The sequence below is a fragment of the Oncorhynchus nerka genome, linkage group LG4 (genome assembly GCF_034236695.1).
Source record: "Oncorhynchus nerka isolate Pitt River linkage group LG4, Oner_Uvic_2.0, whole genome shotgun sequence".
Lineage (NCBI taxonomy): Eukaryota > Metazoa > Chordata > Actinopteri > Salmoniformes > Salmonidae > Oncorhynchus > Oncorhynchus nerka.
The window spans coordinates 25,378,531-25,405,049 of NC_088399.1; the positions used below are offsets into that span (position 1 = coordinate 25,378,531).

Here is a 26,519-nt window from a genome sequence, read left to right on the forward strand (position 1 = left end):
GTCGACATTCTAATAGAAAATGATGTGATGTCGACATTTTAATATAATATGATGTGATGTCAACATTCTAATAGAATATGATGTGATGTCAACATTCTAATAGAATATGATGTGATGTCAACATTCTAATAGAATATGATGTGATGTCAACATTCTAATAGAATATGATGTGATGTCAACATTCTAATAGAATATGATGTGATGTCGACATTCTAATAGAATATGATGTGATGTCAACATTCTCATAGAATGTGATGTCAACATTCTTATAGAATATGATGTGATGTCAACATTCTAATAGAATATGATGTGATGTCAATATTCTTATAGAATATGATGTGATGTCAACATTCTAATATAATATGATGTGATGTCAACATTCTAATATAATATGATGTGAGGTCGACATTCTAATAGAATATGATGTGATGTCAACATTCTAATAGAATATGATGTGAGGTCAACATTCTAATAGAATATGATGTGATGTCAACATTCTAATATGATGTGAGGTCAACATTCTAATAGAATATGATGTGATGTCAACATTCTAATAGAATATGATGTGATGTCAACATTCTAATATAATATGATGTGAGGTCGACATTCTAATAGAATATGATGTGATGTCAACATTCTAATAGAATATGATGTGAGGTCAATATTCTAATAGAATATGATGTGAGGTCGACATTCTAATAGAAAATGATGTGATGTCGACATTTTAATATAATATGATGTGATGTCAACATTCTAATAGAATATGATGTGATGTCAACATTCTAATAGAATATGATGTGATGTCAACATTCTAATAGAATATGATGTGAGGTCAACATTCTAATAGAATATGATGTGATGTCAACATTCTAATAGAATATGATGTGATGTCAACATTCTAATAGAATATGATGTGATGTCGACATTCTAATAGAATATGATGTGATGTCAACATTCTCATAGAATGTGATGTCAACATTCTTATAGAATATGATGTGATGTCAACATTCTAATAGAATATGATGTGATGTCAATATTCTTATAGAATATGATGTGATGTCAACATTCTAATATAATATGATGTGATGTCAACATTCTAATAGAATGTGATGTCAACATTCTTATAGAATATGATGTGATGTCAACATTCTAATAGAATATGATATGATGTCAACATTCTAATAGAATATGATGTGAGGTCGACATTCTAATAGAATATGATGTGATGTCAACATTCTAATAGAATATGATGTGTGGTCAACATTCTAATAGAATATGATGTGATGTCAACATTCTAATAGAATATGATGTGTGGTCAACATTCTAATAGAATATGATGTGTGGTCAACATTCTAATAGAATATGATGTGATGTCAACATTCTAATAGAATATGATGTGATGTAAAATGCAAACAGGGTTTGTGGACATCATAAAGCAGACAGTAAAGTCAAGCCAACAACACTAACACATAATTTATCATAACATTCTGTAGTATGATGCAAATGTATAATTTTTTTCATGTGCCATGTTTTTCTATCTTGCATTTCTTCAGTGGGAAGCAAATGCCATCTCTCTGGTTATGAGTGAGATGTGGTGTTTTGAACTGAGTTGTGTGGTAGAGATGAGCTGTAAGTCTCAATCAGTGAGTTATTCTCCTCTCTCAGGTCAACCTGTTGAATGATCAACTATTTACTTACACACAAACATAGTTGAACCATTCTCTATGACAGCTCCACAAGGACTACTGTGTGTGTTTGATGGCATTTTAACTGATTTCTCTCTCTCTGTCTCTTTAAGGAGTGAATGCCAGAGGAATTGAGAGAAGAAGAATCGAGAGAATACTGCTGTGAGGATTTGGAAGACAAGAGAAGAAGAGCAGGACTTTTGGGATAGGAGAGAAAGAGAAGAAGAACAGGACTTTTGGGATAGGAGAGAAAGAGAAGAAGAACAGGACTTTTGGGATAGAGAAGAAGAACAGGACTTTTGGCATAGAGAAGAAGAACAGGACTTTTGGGATAGAGAAGAATAACAAGACTTTTGGGATAGGAGAGAAAGAGAAGAAGAACAGGACTTTTGGGATAGGAGAGAAAGAGAAGAAGAACAGGACTTTTGGGATAGGAGAGAAAGAGAAGGAGAGAAGATGGGGAGGAAAAAGATCCAGATAGCACGGATTATGGATGAACGTAACAGACAGGTAAATGAACACTGAGCTTTCTCCGAATAATGGTCACACACACATACAAGCCCCAACACTCCCACACCTGCACACAACTAGGTGGGAAGGAAGTAGAGACAGAGGCATTTTGAGGAGTGTGTGTGTGGGTAGTGGGGCAGTGGTTCCCCTCTTCCTGTTATGACAGGAAATGCACTAACATGTGCTTCCTGACCCCTAGAGCTGGGATGACCTCCCTGTTCTCTCTGTCCTCTGTGTGTGTTGTTGTGTGTGTTATTGTGTGTGTGTGTGTGTGTGTGTGTGTGTTAAGGGTCCTTGCTTGCGTGCACACGTGTGTGGGTGGGGGGTTGGTTATCCATACAGTGACCAGCCTCACATTTCTTCCTCAGTGTTCTGATTATGACATTGTAATAGAGACAGTGATTCTGTGCCCATATCTATGTATCCTAATGTGATAGTGACTTACAGTCAGTCTCAAGTTAAGCAGTAATGGTCAAGGGCACCAGCCTCCATAATTAGATTCTATTTAAATGTTAACATGACTGTCAGTCTGTCTGTTTGTCTCTCAGTTTAAGTATTCCCCTCAGGGGTGGTTTAGAAGGCAACATCAGAGTGCAAGAGCACACTTAACCTACATACATACACACATACATACCATACACACTTACATACATACATACATACCTTACATATGTAGATACATACATACATACATACATACATATGTACCGACCTTACAAACGTAATGTACACACATACATACGTACATACCTTACATATGTACTTACATACTTTACATACATACGCACATACCTTACATACATACGTACATACATACCTTACATACATACATACCTTACATATGTGCATACATACCTTACATACATAGATACATACATAGATACATACATACCTTACCTTACATACTTACTGGATTTTCAATATAGTCTATTGTCAACACGCAGGCCAACATACGTACATTCAACAGTTCACTTACAGTATACACTGTAAACTCTCTCTCTCTCTTTCTCTCTCTCTTCCGCTCTCTCTCTCCCCATCTCTCTCCCCATCTCTCTCTCTCTCTCTCCCTCTCTTCCCCTCTCTCTCTCTTGCTCGCTCTCGCTCCTTCTCTCTCTCTCTCTCGCTCTCTCTCTCTTACCCTCTCTCTCTCCCCCTCTCTCTCTCCCCCTCTCTCTCTCCCTCTCTTTTCCTCTCTCTCTCTCTCTCCCTCTCTTTTCCTCTCTCTCTCTTCCTCCCTCTCTTTTCCTCTCTCTCTCTCTCTCCCTCTCTTTTCCTCTCTCTCTCTTCCTCCCTCTTTTCCTCTCTCTCTCTTCTCTTTTCCTCTCTTCTTTCTCTCTCTCTCTCTCTTCCTCCATCTCTTTTCCTCTCTCTCTCCCTCACCCTCTCTCTCTCTCTCTCTCTCTCTTTCTCTCTCTCTCTTTCTCTCTCTCTCTTCCGCTCTCTCTCCCCCATCTCTCGCTCTCTCTTTCTCTCTTCCGCTCTCTCTCTCTCTCTCTCCCCATCTCTCTCCCCTCTCTCTCTCTCTCTCTCTCTCTCTCTCTCTCTCTCTCTCTCTCTTCTTCCCTCTCTCTCTCTCTCTCTCTCTCCCCCTCTCTCTCCCCTCTCTCCCCCTCTCTCCTCTCCCTCTCTTTTCCTCTCTCTCTCCCTTCTCTCTCCTCTCCCTCTCTTTTCATCTCTCTCTCTTCCTCTCCCTCTCTCCATTACCCTCTCTCTCTCCCTCTCCAGGTGACATTCACCAAGCGGAAGTTTGGCCTGATGAAGAAGGCGTATGAGCTGAGTGTTCTGTGTGACTGTGAGATCGCCCTCATCATCTTCAACAGCACCAATAAATTGTTCCAGTATGCCAGCACTGACATGGACAAGGTCCTGCTCAAATACACAGAGTACAACGAACCTCACGAGAGCAGGACTAACTCCGACATCGTGGAAGTGAGTCCCACACACTGTATTGCAGACTAGTTCACCAACATGGTTTCACTGTTGGAAATCTGATTAAAAAGCAGTAGACACTCAGTTGGTTGAATGAACAGCTAGTGTAATACAGCTAGTGTAATACAGCTAGTGTAATACATGTGTGTGTGTTTGGCTAAGGACTCAGAGATCAGGGAGGCCAACCTGGAGTTATGCAATGGTGTTAGGAGAACAAGTCTGGTGTCTCCTCACACACACATGTCCAACGTCCTCATTCAACCCTCTTCAGGGCCACCCAACGGACCGTGGTCCATGTGACCGAGGTTAGGGGTCAGGGGTTAGGGATCAGAGTTCAAAGGACAGGTGTGTTTAGTCTTTGGATCGCTGACGGGAATCTGTAGCGGCATGGAGTACAGTGGTTATGGTCTTCCAGTGAAAGGTGTGTGTTCCAACACAGGCCATGAGCCTCCCATTGGGAGTAGTGGGAAAACAGGCTGAGTTTGATAGAGTGCAGAGGCTGATGCGGATGTTTCTGTGTGGGAATGGGGAAAGTAAGATATGCAGCCCAGTATTGGGAATATTTCATTGGTTCCATTGTAAACCAGGCAAACTAAATCAATCAAGCACAGCTCAAATATTCCACATTTAAAATGAGTCTGGTGGTCAATACTGTATGTCAGAGGTCCATAAGGGGGTGGTTTTGGCCTGATAGCTGATGTCCCTCTCCACCTGTCCCACTTTTTGGTCAGTTAGCCAGCAGCAGCATATAATCTATGTTAATCTACTGTAATCCTATCACTCATTACTATAATCTCAATATGCTCTTCTTAATCCCTCTCAACAAATGTCCTCTCTTCTCCTCTCTCCTTGCTGACCCCTAGTGTGTAGGTGTCTTCTGGAAGACAGATCAATGATGATGGGTCTTTTCCTCCTCTGTCAATTTCCTTCTCCTCTCTCACATACAAGCCTTTCTATCTCTCACTCTATTTTTAATTTTTTTGAACCTTTATTTAACTAGGCAATGACAGCCTACCGGGGAACAGTGGGTTAACTGCCTTGTTCAGGGGCAGAACGACAGATTTGTACCTGTATATCTTTCAGCATCGCACACAGTTCCTGTCTCTGTATTGATAAACATGGTCAAAGATGACCTAGCTGTGAAACCCTGTGAACCGTTGAATTATCTTCTTTACAGGAATGGAGTAGAAGAGACTCCTTTGTCTGGGTTGTTTTCTTTCCATAACGAGGTGTGTGTGTGTGTGTGCGCGCACGCGTGTGTGTGTTCTGTATTTGGTGCAGGAGGCCCAGGATAATGGCTATTTATAACTCTAAGAACTCCTGCATTCCTCACCCCTCTTTTACTAACCCTATTTCACTCCATTCTGTGGTGTGTGTCTGTGTTGTAGATTGAAAACAGCTGAAGCTCTCAGTAAGGCTCATCAATTAGAACACACACACAGGCCCAGTGGAACTCCAGCTCTCTTTGTGGAACCAATCTCTCCCTGATCAAAGTTTGGAAACCGGCAGCAGGCTAAAAATAGAATGCTGCTGCTAAGAATAGCCTTTGGGGGATGTGTGTGTGTGTGTGTGTGTGTGTGTGTGTGTGTGTGTGTGTGTGTGTGTGTGTGTGTGTGGACTGACTGGGAGGCGAAATACTTTTGTAATAAAGTATTTGCAGGCGAACAATAACATTCAATTCCTAATGTGTTGAGTTGCCTCAACATAGGACATGACGTAACAGTAGTCACTGCAGCCTAAAGTAAATTGAATAAAATTTGCCAAAATGATATAGGCCTAATTACTCCAGTCTATACAGAAATAATTCAAATAATTTGACCTACTTCACCACAGAGCATCATTAACTTTTTTTAAAGCTGTGGTTTGTTTTAAATCACAAACGTGTAGGCCTATATGCCTAGTTGGGAAGCCTGCAATTTGGGCACCGCGCATGTTCAGAGACCTAGCTGATTATTGAGTTGTTGCTGTCAGTGAAAAGCATCTATAATATGTCTGAAGACAACGTGTTTTGAATATAATTTTAAATGTTCAGACAAGAAAAATGGGAGGGGTGTGTAGCGAAGATATTGGCATGTACAGTGCATTCGAAAAGCATTCAGACCCCTAGACATTTTCCACATTTTGTTACGTTACAGCCTTATTCTAAAATGGATTAAATTGTTTTTTTCCCTCCTCAATCAACACATAATACTCCATAATGACAAAGCAAAAACAGGTTTTTAGAAATGTAGGCAAATGTATTAAAAACGTATAAATAATGTAACATATTTACATATATCTTAGCCAAATCCATTTAAACTCAGTTTTTCACAATTACTCGCATTTATTCCAAGTAATAATTTCCTGTCTTAGGTCAGTTAGGATCACAACTTCATTTTAAAAATGTGAAATGTCAGAATAATAGTAGAGAGAATGATTTATTTCAGCTTTTATTTCTTTCATCACATTCCCAGTGGGTCAGAAGTTTACATACACACAATTAGTATTTGGTAGCATTGCCTTTAAATTGTTTAACTTGGGTCAAACATTTCAGGTAGCCTTCCACAAGCTTGCCACAATAAGTTGGGTGAATTTTGTCCCATTCCTCCTGACAGAGCTTGTGTGACTGAGTCAGATTTGTAGGCCTCCTTGCTCGCACATGCTTTTTCAGTTCTGCCCACAATTTTCTATAAGATTGATGTCAGGGCTTTGTGATGGCCACTCCAATACCTTGACTTTGTTGTCCTTAAGCCATTTTGCCACAACTTTGGAAGTATGCTTGGGGTCATTGTCCATTTGGAAGACCCATTTGCGACCAAGCTTTAACTTCCTGACTGATGTCTTGAGATGTTGCTTCAATATATCCACATCATTTTCCTTCCTCATGATGCCATTTAGTTTGTGAAGTGCACCAGTCCCTCCTGCAGGAAAGCACCCCCACAACATGATGCTGCCACCCCCGTGCTTCATGGTTGGGATGGTGTTTGTCAGCTTGCAAGCCTCCCCCTTTTTCCTCCAAACAGAACTGTTTGGCCATAATGACCATCGTTATGATGGTCATTATGGCCAAACAGTTCTATTTTGTTTCATCAGACCAGTGGACATTACTCCAAAAAGTCTGATATTTGTCCCCATGTGTAGTTGCAAACCGTTGTCTGGCATTTTTTAATGGCGGTTTTGGAGCAGTGGCTTCTTCCTTGCTGAGCGGCCTTTCAGGTTATGTTGATATAGGACTCGTTTTACTGTGGATATAGATACTTTTGTACCTGTTTCCTCCAGCATCTTCACAAGGTCCTTTGCTGTTGTTCTGCGATTGAATTGCACTTTTCGCACCAAAGTACGTTCAACTCTAGGAGACAGAACACGTCTCCTTCCTGAGCGGTATGACGGCTGCGTGGTCCCATGGTGTTTATACTTGCGTACTATTGTTTGTACAGATGAACGTGGTACCTTCAGGAGTTTGGAAGTTGCTCCCAAGGATGAACCAGACTTGTGGAGGTCTACAATTTTTTTTCTGAGGTCTTGGCTGATTTCTTTTGATTTTCCCATGATGTCAAGCAAAGAGGCGCTGAGTTTGAAGGTAGGCCTTGAAATACATCCACAGGTTGTTGGCTGGGCTCCCTGCCTGTGCCATTAAACCCCTACAACTCATCCAGAACGCCGCAGCCCGTCTGGTGTTCAACCTTCCCAAGTTCTCTCACGTCACCCCGCTCCTCCGCTCTCTCCACTGGCTTCCAGTTGAAGCTCGCATCCGCTACAAGACCATGGTGCTTGCCTACGGAGCTGTGAGGGGGAACGGCAACTCAGTACCTCCAGGCTCTGATCAGGCCCTACACCCAAACAAGGGCACTGCGTTCATCCACCTCTGGCCTGCTCGCCTCCCTACCACTGAGGAAGTACAGTTCCCGCTCAGCCCAGTCAAAACTGTTCGCTGCTCTGGCCCCCCAATGGTGGAACAAACTCCCTCACGACGCCAGGACAGCGGAGTCAATCACCACCTTCCGGAGACACCTGAAACCCCACCTCTTTAAGGAATACCTAGGATAGGATAAAGTAATCCCTCCCACCCCCCCCCCCCCCCCATTAAAAGATTTAGATGCACTACTGTTCCACTGGATGTCATAAGGTGAATGCACTAATTTGTAAGTCGCTCTGGATAAGAGCGTCTGCTAAATGACTTAAATGTAAATGTAAATGTAAGGTACACCTCCAATTGACTCAAATGAGCCTATCAGAAGCTTCTAAAGACATGACATAATTTTCTGGAATTTTCCAAGCTGTTTAAAGGCACAGTCATCTTAGTGTATGTAAACTTCTGACCCACTGGAATTGTGATACAGTGAATTATAAGTGAAATAATCTGTCTGTGAACAATTGTTGGAAAAATGACTTGTGTCATGCACAAAGTAGATGTCCTAACGGACTTGCCAGAACTATAGTTTGTTAACAAGAAATTTGTGGAGTGGTTGAAAAAACGAGTTTTAATGACGCCAACCTAAGTGTATGTAAACTTCCGACTTCAACTGTAAGTATTCAAACCCTTTACTTAGTACTTTTTTGAAGCACCTTTAACAGCGATTACAACCTCAAGTCTTCTTGGGTTTGACGCTACAAGCTTGGCACACCTGGATTTGGGAAGTTTCTCCCATTCTTCTCTGCAGATCCTCTCCAGCTCCATCTTGTTGGATGGGGAGCGTCGCTGCACAACTATTTTCAGGTCTCCAGAGATGTTGATCGGGTTCAAGTCCGGGCTCTGGCTGGGCCACTCACGGACATTCAGAGGTTTGTCCCAAAGCCACTCCTGCATTGTCATAGCTGTGTGCATAGGGTGGTTGTCCTGTTGGAAGGTGGACCTTTGTCCCAGTCTGAGGTCCTGAGCGCTTTGGAGCAGGTTTTCATCAAGGATCGTTCTGTACATCGCACCGATCTCGACAAACCATTTCTGTATGGACCTCGCTTTGTGCATAGTGGCATTGTCATGCTGAAACAGGAAAGGGCCTTCCCCAAACTGTTGCCACAAAGTTGGAAGCACAGTTGTGTTGTAAGTACGTGATAGTGGAGTAGTGGGTTGAGGGAACACACTAAATGTATTGGGTAAAGTGTTTTGAAATGTAATGTTGTGTTATATTTTTAAATGTATATACCTGGCTTAATGTTGCTGGACCCCGGGAGCTAATGGAGATCCTTAATAAATACAAATACAAACAGAATTGTCTAGAATGTCATTGTACGCTGTAGCGTTAAGATTTCCCTTCACTGGAACTAAGGGGCCCGAACCATGAAAAACAGCCCCAGACCATTATTCCTCTTCCACCAACCTTTACAGTTGGCATTATGCATTGGGGCAGGTAGCGTTCTCCTGGCATCCGCCAAACCCAAATTTGTCCGTCGGCCTGTCAGATTGTGAAGCGTGATTCATCACTCCAGAGAACGCATTTCCACTGCTCCAGATTCCAATGGCGGCAAGCTTTACACCACTCCAGCCAACGCTTGGCATTGTTGTTAGGTGTTAGGCTTGTGTGTGGCTGCTCTGCCATGGAAACTAATTTCATGAAGCTCCCCACGAACAGTTATTGTAATGACTTTGCTTATAAAGGCAGTTTTGAACTCGGTAGTGAGTGTTGCAACCAAGGACAGACAAATTTTACGCGCTACGTTTCAGCACGTGGTACCGTTCTGTGAGCTTCTGTGGCCTACCACTTCGTGGCTAAGCCATTTTCACTTCACAATAACAGCCCTTAGAGTTGACCAGGGCAGCTCTAGCAGGGCAGAAATTTGATGAACTGACTTGTTAGAAAGGTGGCATCCTATGACGGTGCCAGGTTGAAAGTCACTGAGCTCCTCAGTATGGGCCATCCTACTGCCAGTGTTTGTCTATGAAGATTGCATGGCTGTGTGCTCAATTTTATACACTTGTCAGCAACAGGTGAGGCTGAAATAGCTGAATCCACTCATTTGAAAGGGTGTTCACATACTTTTGTCCATGTAGTTTATGACCATGCATCACCACTGGAATTGATTTCATTATTTTTCGCCACATGACTACATACTGTGTGCGTGTGTGTGTGTGTGTGTGTAGTCGAAATGTACGCCTGTTAGGACAGGAGAGGTGAGATGTAAGAGGTGCACGTCATGTTCCTTGGCATATGGAGAGGTTCCTCGCACTCTGTGCCCTTGTAAAGTCAACACACACATACACACTCTCTAATTGATGTGGAAGTGGTTAGGAGACCAGACCACCCATAGGGGAGGAAGAACAACAAGGAGTAGAAGAGAAAAATGAGAGAGCGATTGTAGACAGTTGAGGGTGGCTTGGAATGGAGATATGGGGATTCAGTGCTTTCTCTCTTATTTTGTGTTCCTTTCTCTCTGACATATCCTCTCTTATTTTGTGCCTTCCTTTGTCTCTATCTAATTCTTTCTCTCCATCTTTCTCTCTCTTTCTCATTCCTCCCCACTCCCCTCTCTCTTTCTTTCCTTTTCTCTTTCTTTCTCTCTCCCTCTTTCTATCAGTTGTGTTCTCATCTGAGCACCTTCAGTTAGGCCTCCTTGCTCGCACATGCTTTTTCAGTTCTGCCCACAATTTTCTATAAGATTGATGTCAGGGCTTTGTGATGGCCACTCCAATACCTTGACTTTGTTGTCCTTAAGCCATTTTGCCACAACTTTGGAAGTATGCTTACTCAACCAGTTGCTCTCTTCACCTCTCACCACACACACACACCAACACACCTCTCACAACACACACACCTCTGTGTAGGGCTGTGTAGGCCAGGGCTCTGTGACATGCTGTGTAGGCCAGGGCTCTGTTTAGGGCTGTGTAGGCCAGGGCTATGTGAAGAGCTGTGTAGGCCAGGGCTATGTGAAGAGCTGTGTAGGCCAGGGCTCTGTTTAGGACTGTGTCGGCCAGGGCTCTGTGTAGGGCTGTGTAGGCCAGGGCTCTGTGTAGGGCTGTGTAGGCCAGGGCTCTTTTTAGGGCTGTGTAGGCCAGGGCTCTGTGTAGAGCTGTGTAGGCCAGGGCTCTACGGCTGTGTAGGCCAGGGCTCTGTGTAGAGCTGTGTAGGCCAGGGCTCTAGGGCTGTGTAGGCCAGGGCTCTGTGTAGAGCTGTGTAGAGCCAGGGCTCTAGGGCTGTGTAGGCCAGGGCTCTGTGTAGACCTGTGTAGGCCAGGGCTCTGTGTAGGGCTGTGTAGGCCAGGGCTCTGTCTAGAGCTGTGTAGGCCGGGACTCTGTGTAGGGCTGTGTAGGCCAGGGCTCTGGCTCTGTGTATGGCAGTGTAGACCAAGGCTCTGTGTAGGCCAGGGCTCTGTTTAGGGCTGTGTAGACCAGTGCTCTAGGGCTGTGTATGTCAGGGCTCTGTGTAGAGCTGTGTATGCCAGGGCTCTAGGGCTGTGTAGGCCAGGGCTCTGTGTAGAGCTGTGTAGAGCCAGGGCTCTAGGGCTGTGTAGGCCAGGGCTCTGTGTAGAGCTGTGTAGGCCAGGGCTCTAGGGCTGTGTAGGCCAGGGCTCTGTGTAGAGCTATGTAGGCCAGGGCTCTAGGGCTGTGTAGGCCAGGGCTCTTTGTAGAGCTGTGTAGAACCAGGGTATGGAGAGTCATGTGTTCTGAAATAAAGTGTAAGTGTTCTTCACAGTCTTCCTTTCATGTCTACTGTCATTTTGTTGTTGTGTTGCTGACATGTGTTTTGTCAGCAATGGACATGGAGGGTGTGGTTGTGGGTTGGAGATAGAGGTGTGGAGGGGAGGGGAGGGAGTGGGCATGAGAGAGCGAGAGAGAGAAGGGGTAGTGGGGGTGAGAGGGATGGTGGGTGAGGACTGGAATCTAGGGGTGCTCTGGGTGCCACAGAGGTTAAAAAAAAATAAGCCTTCTATGGACATCCTTCAGACACAGGGCTGCTAAACCTGGGCTCGGCCACTCCCCCCCTCGCTGTGTCGGCCAGTGACAGGTGGGCATGGCTGGGATGAGTGGCATAGCTGGGCCCGCGTGTGTGTGTGTGTGTGTGTGTGTGTTTGTGTGTGTGTGTGTGTGTGTGTGTGTGTGTGTGTGTGTGTGTGTGTGTGTGTGTGTGTGTGTGTGTGTGTGTGAGAGAGAGAGCTGTAGTGGTCTAGTGATAGGCTGTAAAGTGCTGAGACCGGACAGAGTTGAGCTGGGATGAGTGGCATAGCTGGGCCCGCGTGTGTGTGTGTGTGTGTTTGTGTGTTTGTGTGTTTGTGTGTGTGTGTTTGTTGTGTGTGTGTGTGTGTGTGTGTGTGTGTGTGTGTGTGTGTGTGTGTGTGTGTGTGTGTGTGAGAGAGAGAGAGCTGTAGTGGTCTAGTGATAGGCTGTAAAGTGCTGAGACAGGACAGAGTTGAGCCAAACTGCATACATTACATATACATCGTCTGAAGATGCATGCACACACACACTAGGGGAAAGCATCACAGCTCTATGGACAATATCAGCAGTGATTAGAGGCCTACTCTCCACTCCATTCTACACTCTCTCTCCCCCCTCTGTTCTGCTCTCATCTCTCTAAATCTATGTCTACCACCCTCTCTCCCTCTATTTACAATACATTCTTTCACTGTCACTTTGTCTACCCTCTCCCCTCTCATACTGGTGTTCAATTAGAGTATCTATCTGCCACGTGGTCTTTTGATGATGTTATTTCTGCTCCAAATAGCACCTCTTGGTGGTCGAAAAGAAGACTGCAGCTTTTCAGTGGTCTGCCATGCCCATGTGGCCTTTAGAATAACTGTTGTGCTTTATTCACTGACTATGCTCTCTGTGTGTCTGTCTCTCTCTCTCTCTCTGTGTGTCTCTCTCTCTCTGTGTCTCTCTCTCTCTCTCTCTCTCTCTCTCTCTCTCTCTCTCTCTCTCTCTCTCTGTGTCTGTCTCTCTCTCTCTGTCTGTGTGTCTGTCTCTCTCTCTATGTGTCTGTCTCTCTCTCTCTGTGTGTCTGTCTCTCTGTGTCTGTCTCTCTCTCTCTCTCTGTGTCTGTCTCTCTCTCTCTCTGTGTCTGTCTCTCTCAGACTCTGCGTAAGAAGGGTCTAAATGGTTGTGACAGTCCCGACATCGAGGCAGACGACTCTGCTGGTCAGAGCCCCGAGTCAGAGGACAAATACCGCAAAATCAATGAAGACATTGACCTCCTGATCAGCAGACAAAGACTCTGTGTAAGTACAACTGGACCTGTGTGTGTATCCACTCATGCCTGTTCCACTTCTCCATTTGCCTTGCTAACCCTGGTGTCTGTCTCTGTCCAGCAGGCTCTCCCCCCGCCTAACTTCGACATGGTTGGCTCCATCCAGGGCCAAAACAACAGTGGACTACTATACTCTCACCCCGGGGTGGGGGGATCCTTGTATAACCACAGTCTTCTGCCTCTTTGCCAAACACACTCTGGCCTGCAGAGGAACAGCATGTCGCCTGGACCCCAACACACACACCAACCCCCCAGTGCTGGAAACTCAGGAGGGATGATGGGTTCAGAGCTGTCTAACACCGTCTCCAACGCTGGTGAGTTAACTACGCTATTTACTTTACATGCTGTCTTTTCTAATGTCTGATGCATTGATAATGTACAGTAGCAGTCAAAGGTTTTAGAACACCTACTCATTCCAGGGGTTTTCTTTGTTTTTACTGTGTTCTACATTCTAGAATAATAGTGAAGACATCAAAACTATGAAATAACACATATGGCAAAGGGTGGCTACTTTAAATAGTATAACAAATAGTATAAAATATATTTTGATTTGGTTACTACATGATTCCATATGTGTTATTTCATAGTTGTGATGTCGTCACTATTATTCTAGAATGTAGAAAATAGTAAAAAATTAAGAAAAACCCTTGAATGAGTAGGTGTCCTAAAACTTTTGACTGGTACTGTATATTATATTAGGCCTATTATGATTACAGTTTCAATTTGTCCTCCCAGGTTAAACAAGAAAAACATCCAGTATTCTCCTGTCTATCCGTCTCCTAGGTAGTGGTAACTATGGTAACCACCGTACTTCACCGGGGCTGTTATCTCCAGGAGGCATGGCCAACACTTCACCCCCGATGATTCAGGCCAAGACTTCGCCCCCGATGAACTCCATGACCCTGATTGGCAACCGCAAGCCGGACCTCCGCACACTGCTACCCCCTGGCAACAAGAACAACATGCCCTCCATCGTGAGTGATCTCCTCCCTCAATTTCTGTCTATCTCCTCTTTCTCCATCTCTGTCTATCTCCTCCCTCCATCTCTGTCTAGCTCCTCCCCCCATCTCTGTCTAGCTCCTCTTTCTCCATCTCCCCTGAGACAGTTAGAACCTTCCTGACTCTTACACAGTCCCTCTGACTCCTACACAGTTCCTCTGACTCCTACACAGTTCCTCTGACTCCTACACAGTCCCTCTGACTCCTACACAGTTCCTCTAACTCTTACACAGTTCCTCTGACTCCTACACAGTTCCCCTGACTCCTACACAGTTCCTCTGACTCCTACACAGTCCCTCTGACTCCTACACAGTTCCTCTGACTCTTACACAGTCACTCTGACTCCTACACAGTTCTTCTGACTCTTACACAGTTCCTCTGACTCCTACACAGTTCCTCTGACTCCTACACAGTTCCTCTGACTCCTACACAGTTCCCTGACTCCTACACAGTTCCTCTGACTCCTACACAGTTCCTCTGACTCTTACACAGTTCCTCTGACTCCTACACAGTTCCCCTGACTCCTACACAGTTCCCTCTGACTCCTACACAGTCCCTCTGACTCCTACACAGTTCCCCTGACTCCTACACAGTTCCTCTGACTCCTACACAGTCCCTTTGACTCCTACACAGTTCCTCTGACTCTTACACAGTCACTCTGACTCCTACACAGTTCCTCTGACTCATACACAGTTATTCTGACTCTTACACAGTTCCTCTGACTCCTACACAGTTCCTCTGACTCCTACACAGTTCCTCTGACTCCTACACAGTTCTCTGACTCCTACACAGTTCTCTGACTCCTACACAGTTCCTCTGACTCATACACAGTTCCTCTGACTCCTACACAGTTCCCCTGACTCCTACACAGTTCCTCTGACTCTTACACAGTCACTCTGACTCCTACACAGTTCTTCTGACTCTTACACAGTTCCTCTGACTCCTACACAGTTCTCTGACTCCTACACAGTTCCTCTGACTCCTACACAGTTCCTCTGACTCTTACACAGTTCCTCTGACTCCTACACAGTCCCCCTGACTCCTACACAGTTCCTCTGACTCCTACACAGTCCCTCTGACTCCTACACAGTTCCCCTGACTCCTACACAGTTCCTCTGACTCCTACACAGTCCCTCTGACTCCTACACAGTTCCTCTGACTCTTACACAGTTCTTCTGACTCTTACACAGTCCCTCTGACTCCTACACAGTTCCTCTGACTCCTACACAGTTCCTCTGACTCCTACACAGTTCTCTGACTCCTACACAGTTCTCTTGACTCCTACACAGTTCCTCTGACTCCTACACAGTTCCTCTGACTCCTACACAGTTCCCCTGACTCCTACACAGTTCCTCTGACTCTTACACAGTCCCTCTGACTCCTACACAGTTCTTCTGACTCTTACACAGTTCCTCTGACTCTTACACAGTTCCTCTGACTCTTACACAGTTCCTCTGACTCCTACACAGTTCCTCTGACTCCTACACAGTCCCTCTGACTCTTACACAGTCCCTCTGACTCCTACACAGTTCCTCTGACTGCTACACAGTTCCTCTGACTCCTACACAGTTCCTCTGACTCTTACACAGTCACTCTGACTCCTACACAGTTCCTCTGACTCATACACAGTTATTCTGACTCTTACACAGTTCCTCTGACTCCTACACAGTTCCTCTGACTCCTACACAGTTCCTCTGACTCCTACACAGTTCTCTGACTCCTACACAGTTCTCTTGACTCCTACACAGTTCCTCTGACTCCTACACAGTTCCTCTGACTCCTACACAGTTCCCCTGACTCCTACACAGTTCCTCTGACTCTTACACAGTCCCTCTGACTCCTACACAGTTCTTCTGACTCTTACACAGTTCCTCTGACTCTTACACAGTTCCTCTGACTCCTACACAGTTCCTCTGACTCCTACACAGTCCCTCTGACTCTTACACAGTCCCTCTGACTGCTACACAGTCCCTCTGACTCCTACACAGTCCCTCTGACTCCTACACAGTTCCTCTGACTCCTACACAGTTCCTCTGACTCCTACACAGTTCCTCTGACTCCTACACAGTTCCCCTGACTCCTACACAGTTCCTCTGACTCTTACACAGTCACTCTGACTCCTACACAGTTCTTCTGACTCTTACACAGTTCCTCTGACTCCTACACAGTCCCTCTGACTCTTACACAGTCCCTCTGACTCCTACACAGTTCCTCTGACTCCTACACAGTTCCTCTGACTCTTACACAGTCCCTCTGACTCTTACACAGTCCCCCTGACTCCTACACAGTCCCTCTGACTCCTACACAATTCCTCTGACTGCTACACAGTCCCTCTGACTCCTACACAGTTCCTCTGACTCCTACACAGTTCCTCTGACTCCTACACAGTCCCTCTGACTCCTACACAGTTCCTCTAACTCTTACACAGTTCTTCTGACTCTTAAACAGTTCCTCTGACTCCTACACAGTTCCTCTGACTCCTACACAGTTCCTCTGACTCCTACACAGTTCTCTGACTCCTACACAGTTCCTCTGACTCCTACACAGTTCCTCTGACTCTTACACAGTTCCTCTGACTCCTACACAGTTCCCCTGACTCCTACACAGTTCCTCTGACTCCTACACAGTCCCTCTGACTCCTACACAGTTCCCCTGACTCCTACACAGTTCCTCTGACTCCTACACAGTCCCTCTGACTCCTACACAGTTCCTCTGACTCTTACACAGTCACTCTGACTCCTACACAGTTCCTCTGACTCATACACAGTTCTTCTGACTCTTACACAGTCCCTCTGACTCCTACACAGTTCCTCTGACTCCTACACAGTTCCTCTGACTCCTACACAGTTCTCTGACTCCTACACAGTTCTCTTGACTCCTACACAGTTCCTCTGACTCCTACACAGTTCCTCTGACTCCTACACAGTTCCCCTGACTCCTACACAGTTCCTCTGACTCTTACACAGTCCCTCTGACTCCTACACAGTTCTTCTGACTCTTACACAGTTCCTCTGACTCTTACACAGTTCCTCTGACTCTTACACAGTTCCTCTGACTCCTACACAGTTACTCTGACTCCTACACAGTCCCTCTGACTCTTACACAGTCCCTCTGACTCCTACACAGTTCCTCTGACTGCTACACAGTTCCTCTGACTCCTACACAGTTCCTCTGACTCTTACACAGTCACTCTGACTCTTACACAGTCACTCTGACTCATACACAGTTCTTCTGACTCTTACACAGTTCCTCTGACTCCTACACAGTTCCTCTGACTCCTACACAGTTCCTCTGACTCCTACACAGTTCTCTGACTCCTACACAGTTCTCTTGACTCCTACACAGTTCCTCTGACTCCTACACAGTTCCTCTGACTCCTACACAGTTCCCCTGACTCCTACACAGTTCCTCTGACTCTTACACAGTCCCTCTGACTCCTACACAGTTCTTCTGACTCTTACACAGTTCCTCTGACTCTTACACAGTTCCTCTGACTCTTACACAGTTCCTCTGACTCCTACACAGTTCCTCTGACTCCTACACAGTCCCTCTGACTCTTACACAGTCCCTCTGACTCCTACACAGTTCCTCTGACTGCTACACAGTCCCTCTGACTCCTACACAGTTCCTCTGACTCCTACACAGTTCCTCTGACTCCTACACAGTCCCTCTGACTCCTACACAGTTCCTCTATCTCTTACACAGTTCCTCTGACTCCTACACAGTTCCCCTGACTCCTACACAGTTCCTCTGACTCCTACACAGTTCCTCTGACTCCTACACAGTTCCTCTGACTCTTACACAGTCACTCTGACTCCTACACAGTTCTTCTGACTCTTACACAGTTCCTCTGACTCCTACACAGTTCCTCTGACTCCTACACAGTTCCTCTGACTCCTACACAGTTCTCTGACTCCTACACAGTTCCTCTGACTCCTACACAGTTCCTCTGACTCCTACACAGTTCCCCTGACTCCTACACAGTTCCTCTGACTCTTACACAGTCACTCTGACTCCTACACAGTTCTTCTGACTCTTACACAGTTCCTCTGACTCTTACACAGTTCCTCTGACTCTTACACAGTTCCTCTGACTCCTACACAGTTCCTCTGACTCCTACACAGTCCCTCTGACTCTTACACAGTCCCTCTGACTCCTACACAGTTCCTCTGACTCCTACACAGTTCCTCTGACTCTTACACAGTCCCTCTGACTCTTACACAGTCCCTCTGACTCCTACACAGTCCCTCTGACTCCTACACAGTTCCTCTGACTGCTACACAGTCCCTCTGACTCCTACACAGTCCCTCTGACTCCTACACAGTCCCTCTGACTCTTACACAGTTCCTCTGACTTCTATACAGTTCCTCTGACTCTTACACAGTCCCTCTGACTCTTACACAGTCCCTCTGACTCTTACACAGTTCCTCTGACTTCTACACAGTTCCTCTGACTCTTACACAGTCCCTCTGACTCTTACACAGTCCCTCTGACCCCTACACAGCCCCTCTGACTCCTACACAGTTCCTCTGACTCCAACCCCCTCCGTACTCTAATATGAGTTGTATTGTTTTTCATGCTGCCAGTGTGAGGATTTTGACATGATGCTGGTAAGTAGTGTGACATCACACAGATGGACAACGTGGAGTTGCTATGCTGAATATCTGTTTATGTCTAGAATGACCATAGACCCAAATCCTTCTAGCCACAAGTGTACTAATGTTAGTTTATTATTTTGTTGTTTCAGAACCAGAGAATAAACCACTCCCAGTCTGCCCAGACATTGGCTACCCCCGCGGTCTCCATAGCAACACCTACTCTGCCCGGGCAGGGTATGGTAGGGTACCCCTCTGCCCTCTCCACCTCATATGACACAGGTAGGCACTCCGTCTTCTACCACTCCGTCTTCTACCACTCCGTCTTCTACCACTCTGTCTTCTACCACTCCGTCTTCTACCACTCCGTCTTCTACCACTCCGTCTTCTACCACTCTGTCTTCTACCACTCCGTCTTCTACCACTCCATCTTCTACCACTCCGTCTTCTACCACTCCGTCTTCTACCACTCTGTCTTCTACCACTCCGTCTTCTACCACTCCGTCTTCTACCACTCCGTCTTCTACCACTCTGTCTTCTACCACTCCGTCTTCTACCACTCCGTCTTCTACCACTCCGTCTTCTACCACTCTGTCTTCTACCACTCCGTCTTCTACCACTCCGTCTTCTACCACTCCGTCTTCTACCACTCCGTCTTCTACCACTCTGTCTTCTACCACTCCGTCTTCTACCACTCCGTCTTCTACCACTCTGTCTTCTACCACTCCGTCTTCTACCACTCCGTCTTCTACCACTCTGTCTTCTACCACTCTGTCTTCTACCACTCCGTCTTCTACCACTCCGTCTTCTACCACTCTGTCTTCTACCACTCCGTCTTCTACCACTCCGTCTTCTACCACTCTGTCTTCTACCATTCCGTCTTCTACCACTCCGTCTTCTGTAAATATGTGTTATTATAAGTATTATTGATTCATTCACTTCTCACTTCCTCCCTTGCTGCTCCTCCTATGGACATTCCCTCAGGGACATTAGAGTTTCACTGTACCCTGAAATTACCTCTGCAACCCTTTGCATGTGACTAATGAACTCATCTAATCTAATCTCTTCTGGACAGTGACCTCAGCTCCATCTCTGACCAAAAGTAACACTCTTATAGCGAATAGGAAGAATTCATTTCAGATTTGCCCAAGATGTGTAACTTTTGTTGTCTCCCCCTCTCTATTCCTTCCTCTGTAGAGTACTCTCTGGGTGACCTGTCAGGGTTTGGTAACAGATCAGGATCTCTCCACCTGGGATCAGTAACAGGATGGCAGCAACAACCGCTACAGAATATACAGCACTCAGCACTGGGACACATGGGGTAATTGTGTGTGTGTGTGTGTGTGTGTGTGTGTGCGTGCGTGTCTGTCTGTCTGTTTCCTTCTCCTCTTTTGTAATCACTATCTATCCTCTCCTCTCCTCTGTCAGAAACATTTGTCAGAACTCCAACCTTAACCTCCAGAATGTCCATCAGAACCTCTACATCAAGTCAGAGCCCACCTCCCCGCCCAGAGATCGAGGCATCGGATTTGTCAACGGAGGGATGGGGGGTGTGTCCCATGGCTACCCAACAAATCAGGGCCCGGCGGAGGCAGGGCAGTCTCCTGGCGACAGCCTATCCAGCTGTGGCAGCTCATACGATGGCAGTGATCGCGAGGATCACCGCGGAAATGACAACTTCCTGCTACACCCGATGTCCAATCAGGAGCGCCACAGCCCGTCCCTCAAACGAATGCGCCTATCAAAATGCTGGGCTACATGATAAGGCATGCCTCTTATTCACAGAGGGGGAGGGGCTTGTGTAGAGTTACGTTTAGTGTTATTATGACTATTATTAAGCTTGTGTCCAAAATGGCACCCTTTTCCCTACATAGTGCTCTTGCCAAAAGTAGTGCACTTTATAGGGAATAGGGTGCGATTTCAGATTTGCCCTATATTCTTCTTGTGCAGAGTGAGAGTGTTCCACTATAACAGGGACATTATATACAGGAGTGTGGAGGGAATATAACAGTGACAGACTGGGTCTGAAATGGAACCCTATTGCCCACGTAGTGCACTATGGGGAAATAGGGAGTGATTTGAGACAACCAGTGATATTATGCAGGAGTGAGGGTGGATATGGTGTGGGAGGTCTGTTGCCTGTGTTGTGTATTTGTGGGAGAGAGAGGGAATCAGTAAATTAATATGTACACTATGTAAACTAACTAACAAAGGTTGAAGAAGTCTGGTACTCTGTATGGGTAAGATACTGGTGAGTCACTAATATACTAGGAGACACAAGGACAGGCACTGTGAGTGGACACATCAGGGGGTGTGTGTGCGTGCGTGTGCATGCTCGCTCGCTCGCTCGCTACCTAGGCTCTGATGTCCCAATCTGCAGCTGGCTGACTAGCAGACAGAGTGAGTGTTCACTACAACCCATTCATGTTGCCGGTTCAACATATTTATGTGTATATATAGATGAAGAACAAGGGAGGATTTGGCAGACAGAGAGAGAAAATGAAAGAGAGATAGACAGAGAAGGGAGGGAAAGACTGATGGAGAAAGGAAGAGAGCGATAGAAGGAGACAGAGAAAAAGGACAACGATAGGGGGAGAGGGAAGAAGGAGAGGGTGAAAGCCATTATGCAACAGGTTGCACAAAGCTGGAACTATAGAATAATAGTGATTGATCGATCAAGAAGTCATTCTAATATTCTAATTATACAGCTGGAACCCTGGACAACTAGAATGTCTCACTTGAAATGAAGGCGCCTAGGAATTGTAGTTCAACTCAGTCAGAATACTTTTTAAGAGCCATATGCTAACAAATACTATCTGAGTCATATACACTACAGTGCTACTCATTCAGATGGAGAGAAAGAGAGACTGTTTTACCAGCCAGATAGACAAAGCCACAGGGAGGAGGTGGTGTGAGTTAAAACAGAACTCCCAAAGCCATATTATTATAAAATGGGAAGTCAAAGCTTTGCTGCACAAACAAGTGGTTTCTCTTTATAGTATTTTGAAAATATTTAGAAAAATCGAAACTATGAAATAACACATATGGAATCATGTAGTAACCAAAAAAGTGTTAAACAAATCAAAATCGATTTTATATTTGAGATTCTTCAAAGTAGCCACCCTTTGCCTTGATGACAGCTTTGCACACTCTTGGCATTCTCTCAACCAGCTTCATGAGGTAGTCACCTGGAATGCATTTCAATTAACAGATGTGCCTTGGTAAAAGTTAATTTGTGGAATTTCCTTCTTAATGTGTTTGAGCCAATCATTTGTGTTGTGACAAGGTAGGGGGGTATACACAAGACAGCCCTATTTGGTAAACAACCAAGTCCATATTATGGCAAGAACAGCTCAAATAAGCAAAGAGAAATGGCAGTCCATCATTACTTTAAGACATGAAGGTCAGTCAATAAGGAACATTTCAATAACTTTGAATGTTTCTTCAAGTGCAGTCGCAAAAACCATCAAGCGCTATGATGAAACAGACTCTCATAAGGACTGCCACAGGAAAGACCCAGAGTTACCTTTGCTGCAGAGGATAAGTTCATTAGAGTTACCAGACTCTGCAGCCCATATAAATGCTTCACAGAGGTCAAGTAACAGACACATCTCAACACCAACTGTTCAGAGGAGACTGTGTGAATCAGACCTTCATGGTCGAATTGCTGCATAGAAAACGCTACTAAAGGACACCAAAAATAAGAAGAGACTTGCTTGGGCCAAAAAACACAAGAAATTTGTCCTTTGGTTTGGAGTTCAAATTGAAGATGTTTGGTTCCAACTGCTGTGTCTTTGTGAGACGCAATGTGGGTGAACAGACGATCTCCGCATGTGTATTTCCCACCGTAAAGCATGGAGGAGGTGTTATGCTGTGGGGGTGCTTTGCTGGTGACACTGTCTGTGATTTATTTAGAATTCAAGGCACACTTAACCAGCATGGCTACCACAGCATTCTGCAGCGATACGCCATCCCATCTGATTTGCTTAGTGGGACTATTATTTGTTTTTCAACAGGACAATGACCCAACACACCTCCAGGCTGTGTAAGGGCTATTTTACCAAGAAGGAGAGTGATGGAGTGCTGTATCAGATGATCTGGCCTCCACAATCCCCCAACCTCAACCAAATTGAGATGGTTTGGGATTAGTCGGACCTCAGAGTGAAGGAAAAGCAGGTAACAAGTGCTCAGCATATGTGGGAACTCCTTCAAGACTGTTGGAAAAGCATTCCAGGTGAAACTGGTTGAGAGAATGCCAAGAGTGTGAAAAGCTGTCATCAAGGCAAAGGGTGGCTACTTTGAAGAATATAAAATCTAAAATATATTTTAATTTGTTTAGCACTTTTTTGGTTACTATATGATTCCATATATGCTATTTCATAGTTTTGATGTCTTCACTATTATTCTACATTGTAGAAAATAGTAAAAATTCAGAAAAACCCTTGAATGAGTAGGTGTTCCAAAGCTTTGGACCGGTAGTGTATATTTCTACCTAGTTCTATCAAATAATTAACCCAATAATTAACCCACGTCTGTGAAATTAAGGATGGCTATAGTTCTTGAAAATGTACTTAAAATAATGTGAACATTGTTAAAATATAGATAAAACCTTGTTTTTGTCTTCATATTGTGGGTTATTATGTAGCTATGTGCAGGTGCACATATTTTCTATCAATCTCAAACGTTTAGGAAAATGTTTAGTTAAATCTTCTCAACCTGCCACTGATGTTAGCCTAATAGCACATTCTTAAGGAAGGGTTGCTTCAAAACCCAGATGAAGTCACTCCTTGATTAAAAAGCATTCTCAATGTAGAATCTCCATTGGAAGTGTGTGTTAGTTCAGGAATAGGCCTAATCTGGGTCTGGGAGATCTAAGACTGTAGAGTCAGCGTGTATAGACAGAGCAGAAGCTGGACGGCTGCCTCTCCTCCCTACAGACAGTTTTATATGATGTCAGATATTATTACTGAGAAGACATAAGAAACCCACCTAGAAGCACAACTTCTGACTTTGAAAGTCACCTTTGTTCTATGTTGCCAGGTTGCAATACAATACAATACTGATTGATGATATCAGTAGACTACAAGAGGGCAGAGCCCCACAATAGGTTATAGACTAACCAACAGCCTGAGGCTATCCTACTCACCTAGCTCATCAGAGCTACAGTATTGTTTTCATTCTATTTTATTTTTCTTCATCATCAAAATTGTCTGTAATGTAAAAATCTGCAATTGACCTGTACCTCAGATTTACCACACCCATTATCATAGTTTGAATGGGATTCTGAGAATGTTGTATAATTTGATTACATCAATATAGGTCTGCTCCATGCAATATCCACTTCAATCATATCATGTTTTGTATCAGTTTTATCAACAGAATAAATACTTTTTGTCTCAATAATGTAATATGGTATCTGAGTGAAGGTCCCTGGATGATTTATTTATGTGGGTGCCATGTTGAATTGTGTTCTTTATGTGAACTTTATAACACTACTAACCACATGACAGTGGGTAGTGCACTCAGAGATCAGGGGTCAGACACCAGGACGTCTTTCTGAGGTGAATGTTTGGACGCTACAAGGCTCCAGGCAGCAGAAGCAGGCCTTTGTCACCACTTGAAGACAATGTTTCTTACCAGAAGGAAGGGAGCTAACATAAATGTACATGTATTTTCCCGCGCAGGCAATGAAATTAAAAGGTATTTGTATTTTGCAGAACAATATACAGGCTCTTTACTTTTAAACCAGCCTCTGTGTGGTTTGTTTGACTCCCATGACTCCTGTTTCTGTTCCTCCAGCATCTCACAAACTCCACAGCACCACATTCAGACTGCATCTGATGTACCTGGGCCGTATCCACAAAGCATCTCAGAGTATGAGTGCTGATCATACTTTGTGTTATTACATATAGCCGGGAAGAAGAAGGGCGGGGGTGTATGTTTCATGATTAACTACACATGGTGTGATTGTGATAACATAAAGGAACTCAAGTCCTTTTGTTCACCCGACCTAAAATACCTCACAACCAAATGCCGACCGTATTACCTCCCAAGAGAATTATCTTCGGTTATAGTCACAGCCGTGTATATTCCCCCTGTTACACCTGTTCAGTGTGCATTTACAGGTGATTACAGGCCCTTTTAACACTCGTTCATTACACCTGTCCAGTGTGCATTTACAGGTGATTACAGGCCCTTTTAACACTCGTTCATTACACCTGTCCAGTGTGCATTTACAGGTGATTACAGGCCATTTTAACACTCGTTCATTATACCTGTCCAGTGTGCATTTACAGGTGATTACAGGCCATTTTAACACTCGTTCATTACACCTGTTCAGTGTGCATTTACAGGTGATTACAGGCCATTTTAACACTTGTTCATTACACCTGTCCAGTGTGCATTTACAGGCCATTTTAACACTCGTTCATTACACCTGTTCAGTGTGCATTTACAGGTGATTACAGGCCATTTTAACACTTGTTCATTACACCTGTCCAGTGTGCATTTACAGGTGATTACAGGCCATTTTAACACTTGTTCATTACACCTGTCCAGTGTGCATTTACAGGGGATTTACAGGCCATTTTAACACTTGTTCATTACACCTGTCCAGTGTGCATTTACAGGGGATTTACAGGCCATTTTAACACTCATTCATTACACCTGTCCAGTGTGCATTTACAGGGGATGTTAATGGGGCGGTAGGTAGCCTAGTGGGTAGAGTGTTGGACTAGTAACCGAAAGGTTGCAAGATCAAGTCCCCGAGCTGACAATGTAAAAATATGTTCTGCCTCTGAGCAAGGCAGTTAACCCACTGTTCCTAGCCTGTCATGGACAGGTATGTCATGGACATACACAAAATAGTTTTGGTGTAAAAAACATATTGGTGAAGTGAAATGAAAAAAATAACTTGTTTCAAAAAATAAATAATTTTAAAACGCAGGGAGAGGGGGGGCGAACCCTGCCAACAACCTACCCTCGACCCCCTAGGCGGCGTCACTACATCCACCCTGCTCTTTTCACCAGGAAGAAAGGGGGAAGACGGCCAGAGAGGGATGGACAAACCCAGGGAGGGGTGTCCGACCACCGGAGAGAGGTCCTGGCCCCTGCCCGTGGTGCTATTAAATTCACCCAGGGAGCCGGAGCCGACCCCCGGACAGGGGCTCCGATCCACTGTAGCCACTTCATCCAGCCAGCTCCCTGACCCAAGAAGAAGGCAGAGTGCCCAATGTGGGCCAGCAGGGGGCGCCACTTCATCCATCCAGCTCCCTGTTCTAGCTAGGTCATGTTATAAGCCCGTCTTAACTTCAGACCATATTTTTGGCGTTTTGTCATATTTCTACCATTATTACATTTACATTTTAGTAATTTAGCAGACACTCTGGTAATATTTTACTAAATATATATACTGGGACATCTTTTAGCACTTTCCTCACACTAACATACATTTTCAGTCCATTTCAGTCTTATTACACCAACTATTTATTAATTTATGTCCTGAAAAATCTATTCAGTTCCTCCACATTGAAATGAATGGCACCAATTTGAAAATAGGCTGTTGTGATTGATTTGACATTAAATCTATGATGACTCTATGAAACTTTTCCAATGGGTCTCCTTGTTCTGTGGGAGGTTTGGTG

At 44.7% G+C, this 26,519-nt stretch overlaps 1 protein-coding gene across 6 annotated transcripts in view; it reads left to right on the top strand.

The window, feature by feature from the left end:
• LOC115119070 (myocyte-specific enhancer factor 2C-like) overlaps positions 1-24,621 on the top strand; it is a 42,265-nt gene extending 17,644 nt beyond the window's left edge. For 2 of the 6 annotated variants that reach the window (XM_065017386.1, XM_065017385.1), the window contains exons 2-8: positions 1,799-2,195; positions 3,921-4,124; positions 13,110-13,596; positions 14,066-14,256; positions 19,029-19,158; positions 20,074-20,197; positions 20,305-24,621. In XM_065017386.1, the coding sequence (XP_064873458.1) occupies positions 2,142-2,195; positions 3,921-4,124; positions 13,110-13,596; positions 14,066-14,256; positions 19,029-19,158; positions 20,074-20,197; positions 20,305-20,638 (1,524 nt within the window). In that variant the 5' untranslated portion in view covers positions 1,799-2,141 and the 3' untranslated portion in view covers positions 20,639-24,621. Of the gene's footprint in view, positions 1-1,798; positions 2,196-3,920; positions 4,125-13,109; positions 13,597-14,065; positions 14,257-18,867; positions 18,892-19,028; positions 19,159-20,073; positions 20,198-20,304 lie in introns of all 6 variants that reach the window. The other 4 variants (XM_065017387.1, XM_065017388.1, XM_065017389.1 and 1 more) reach the window with 4 other exon arrangements.
• The last annotated feature ends 1,898 nt before the right edge of the window (positions 24,622-26,519 follow it).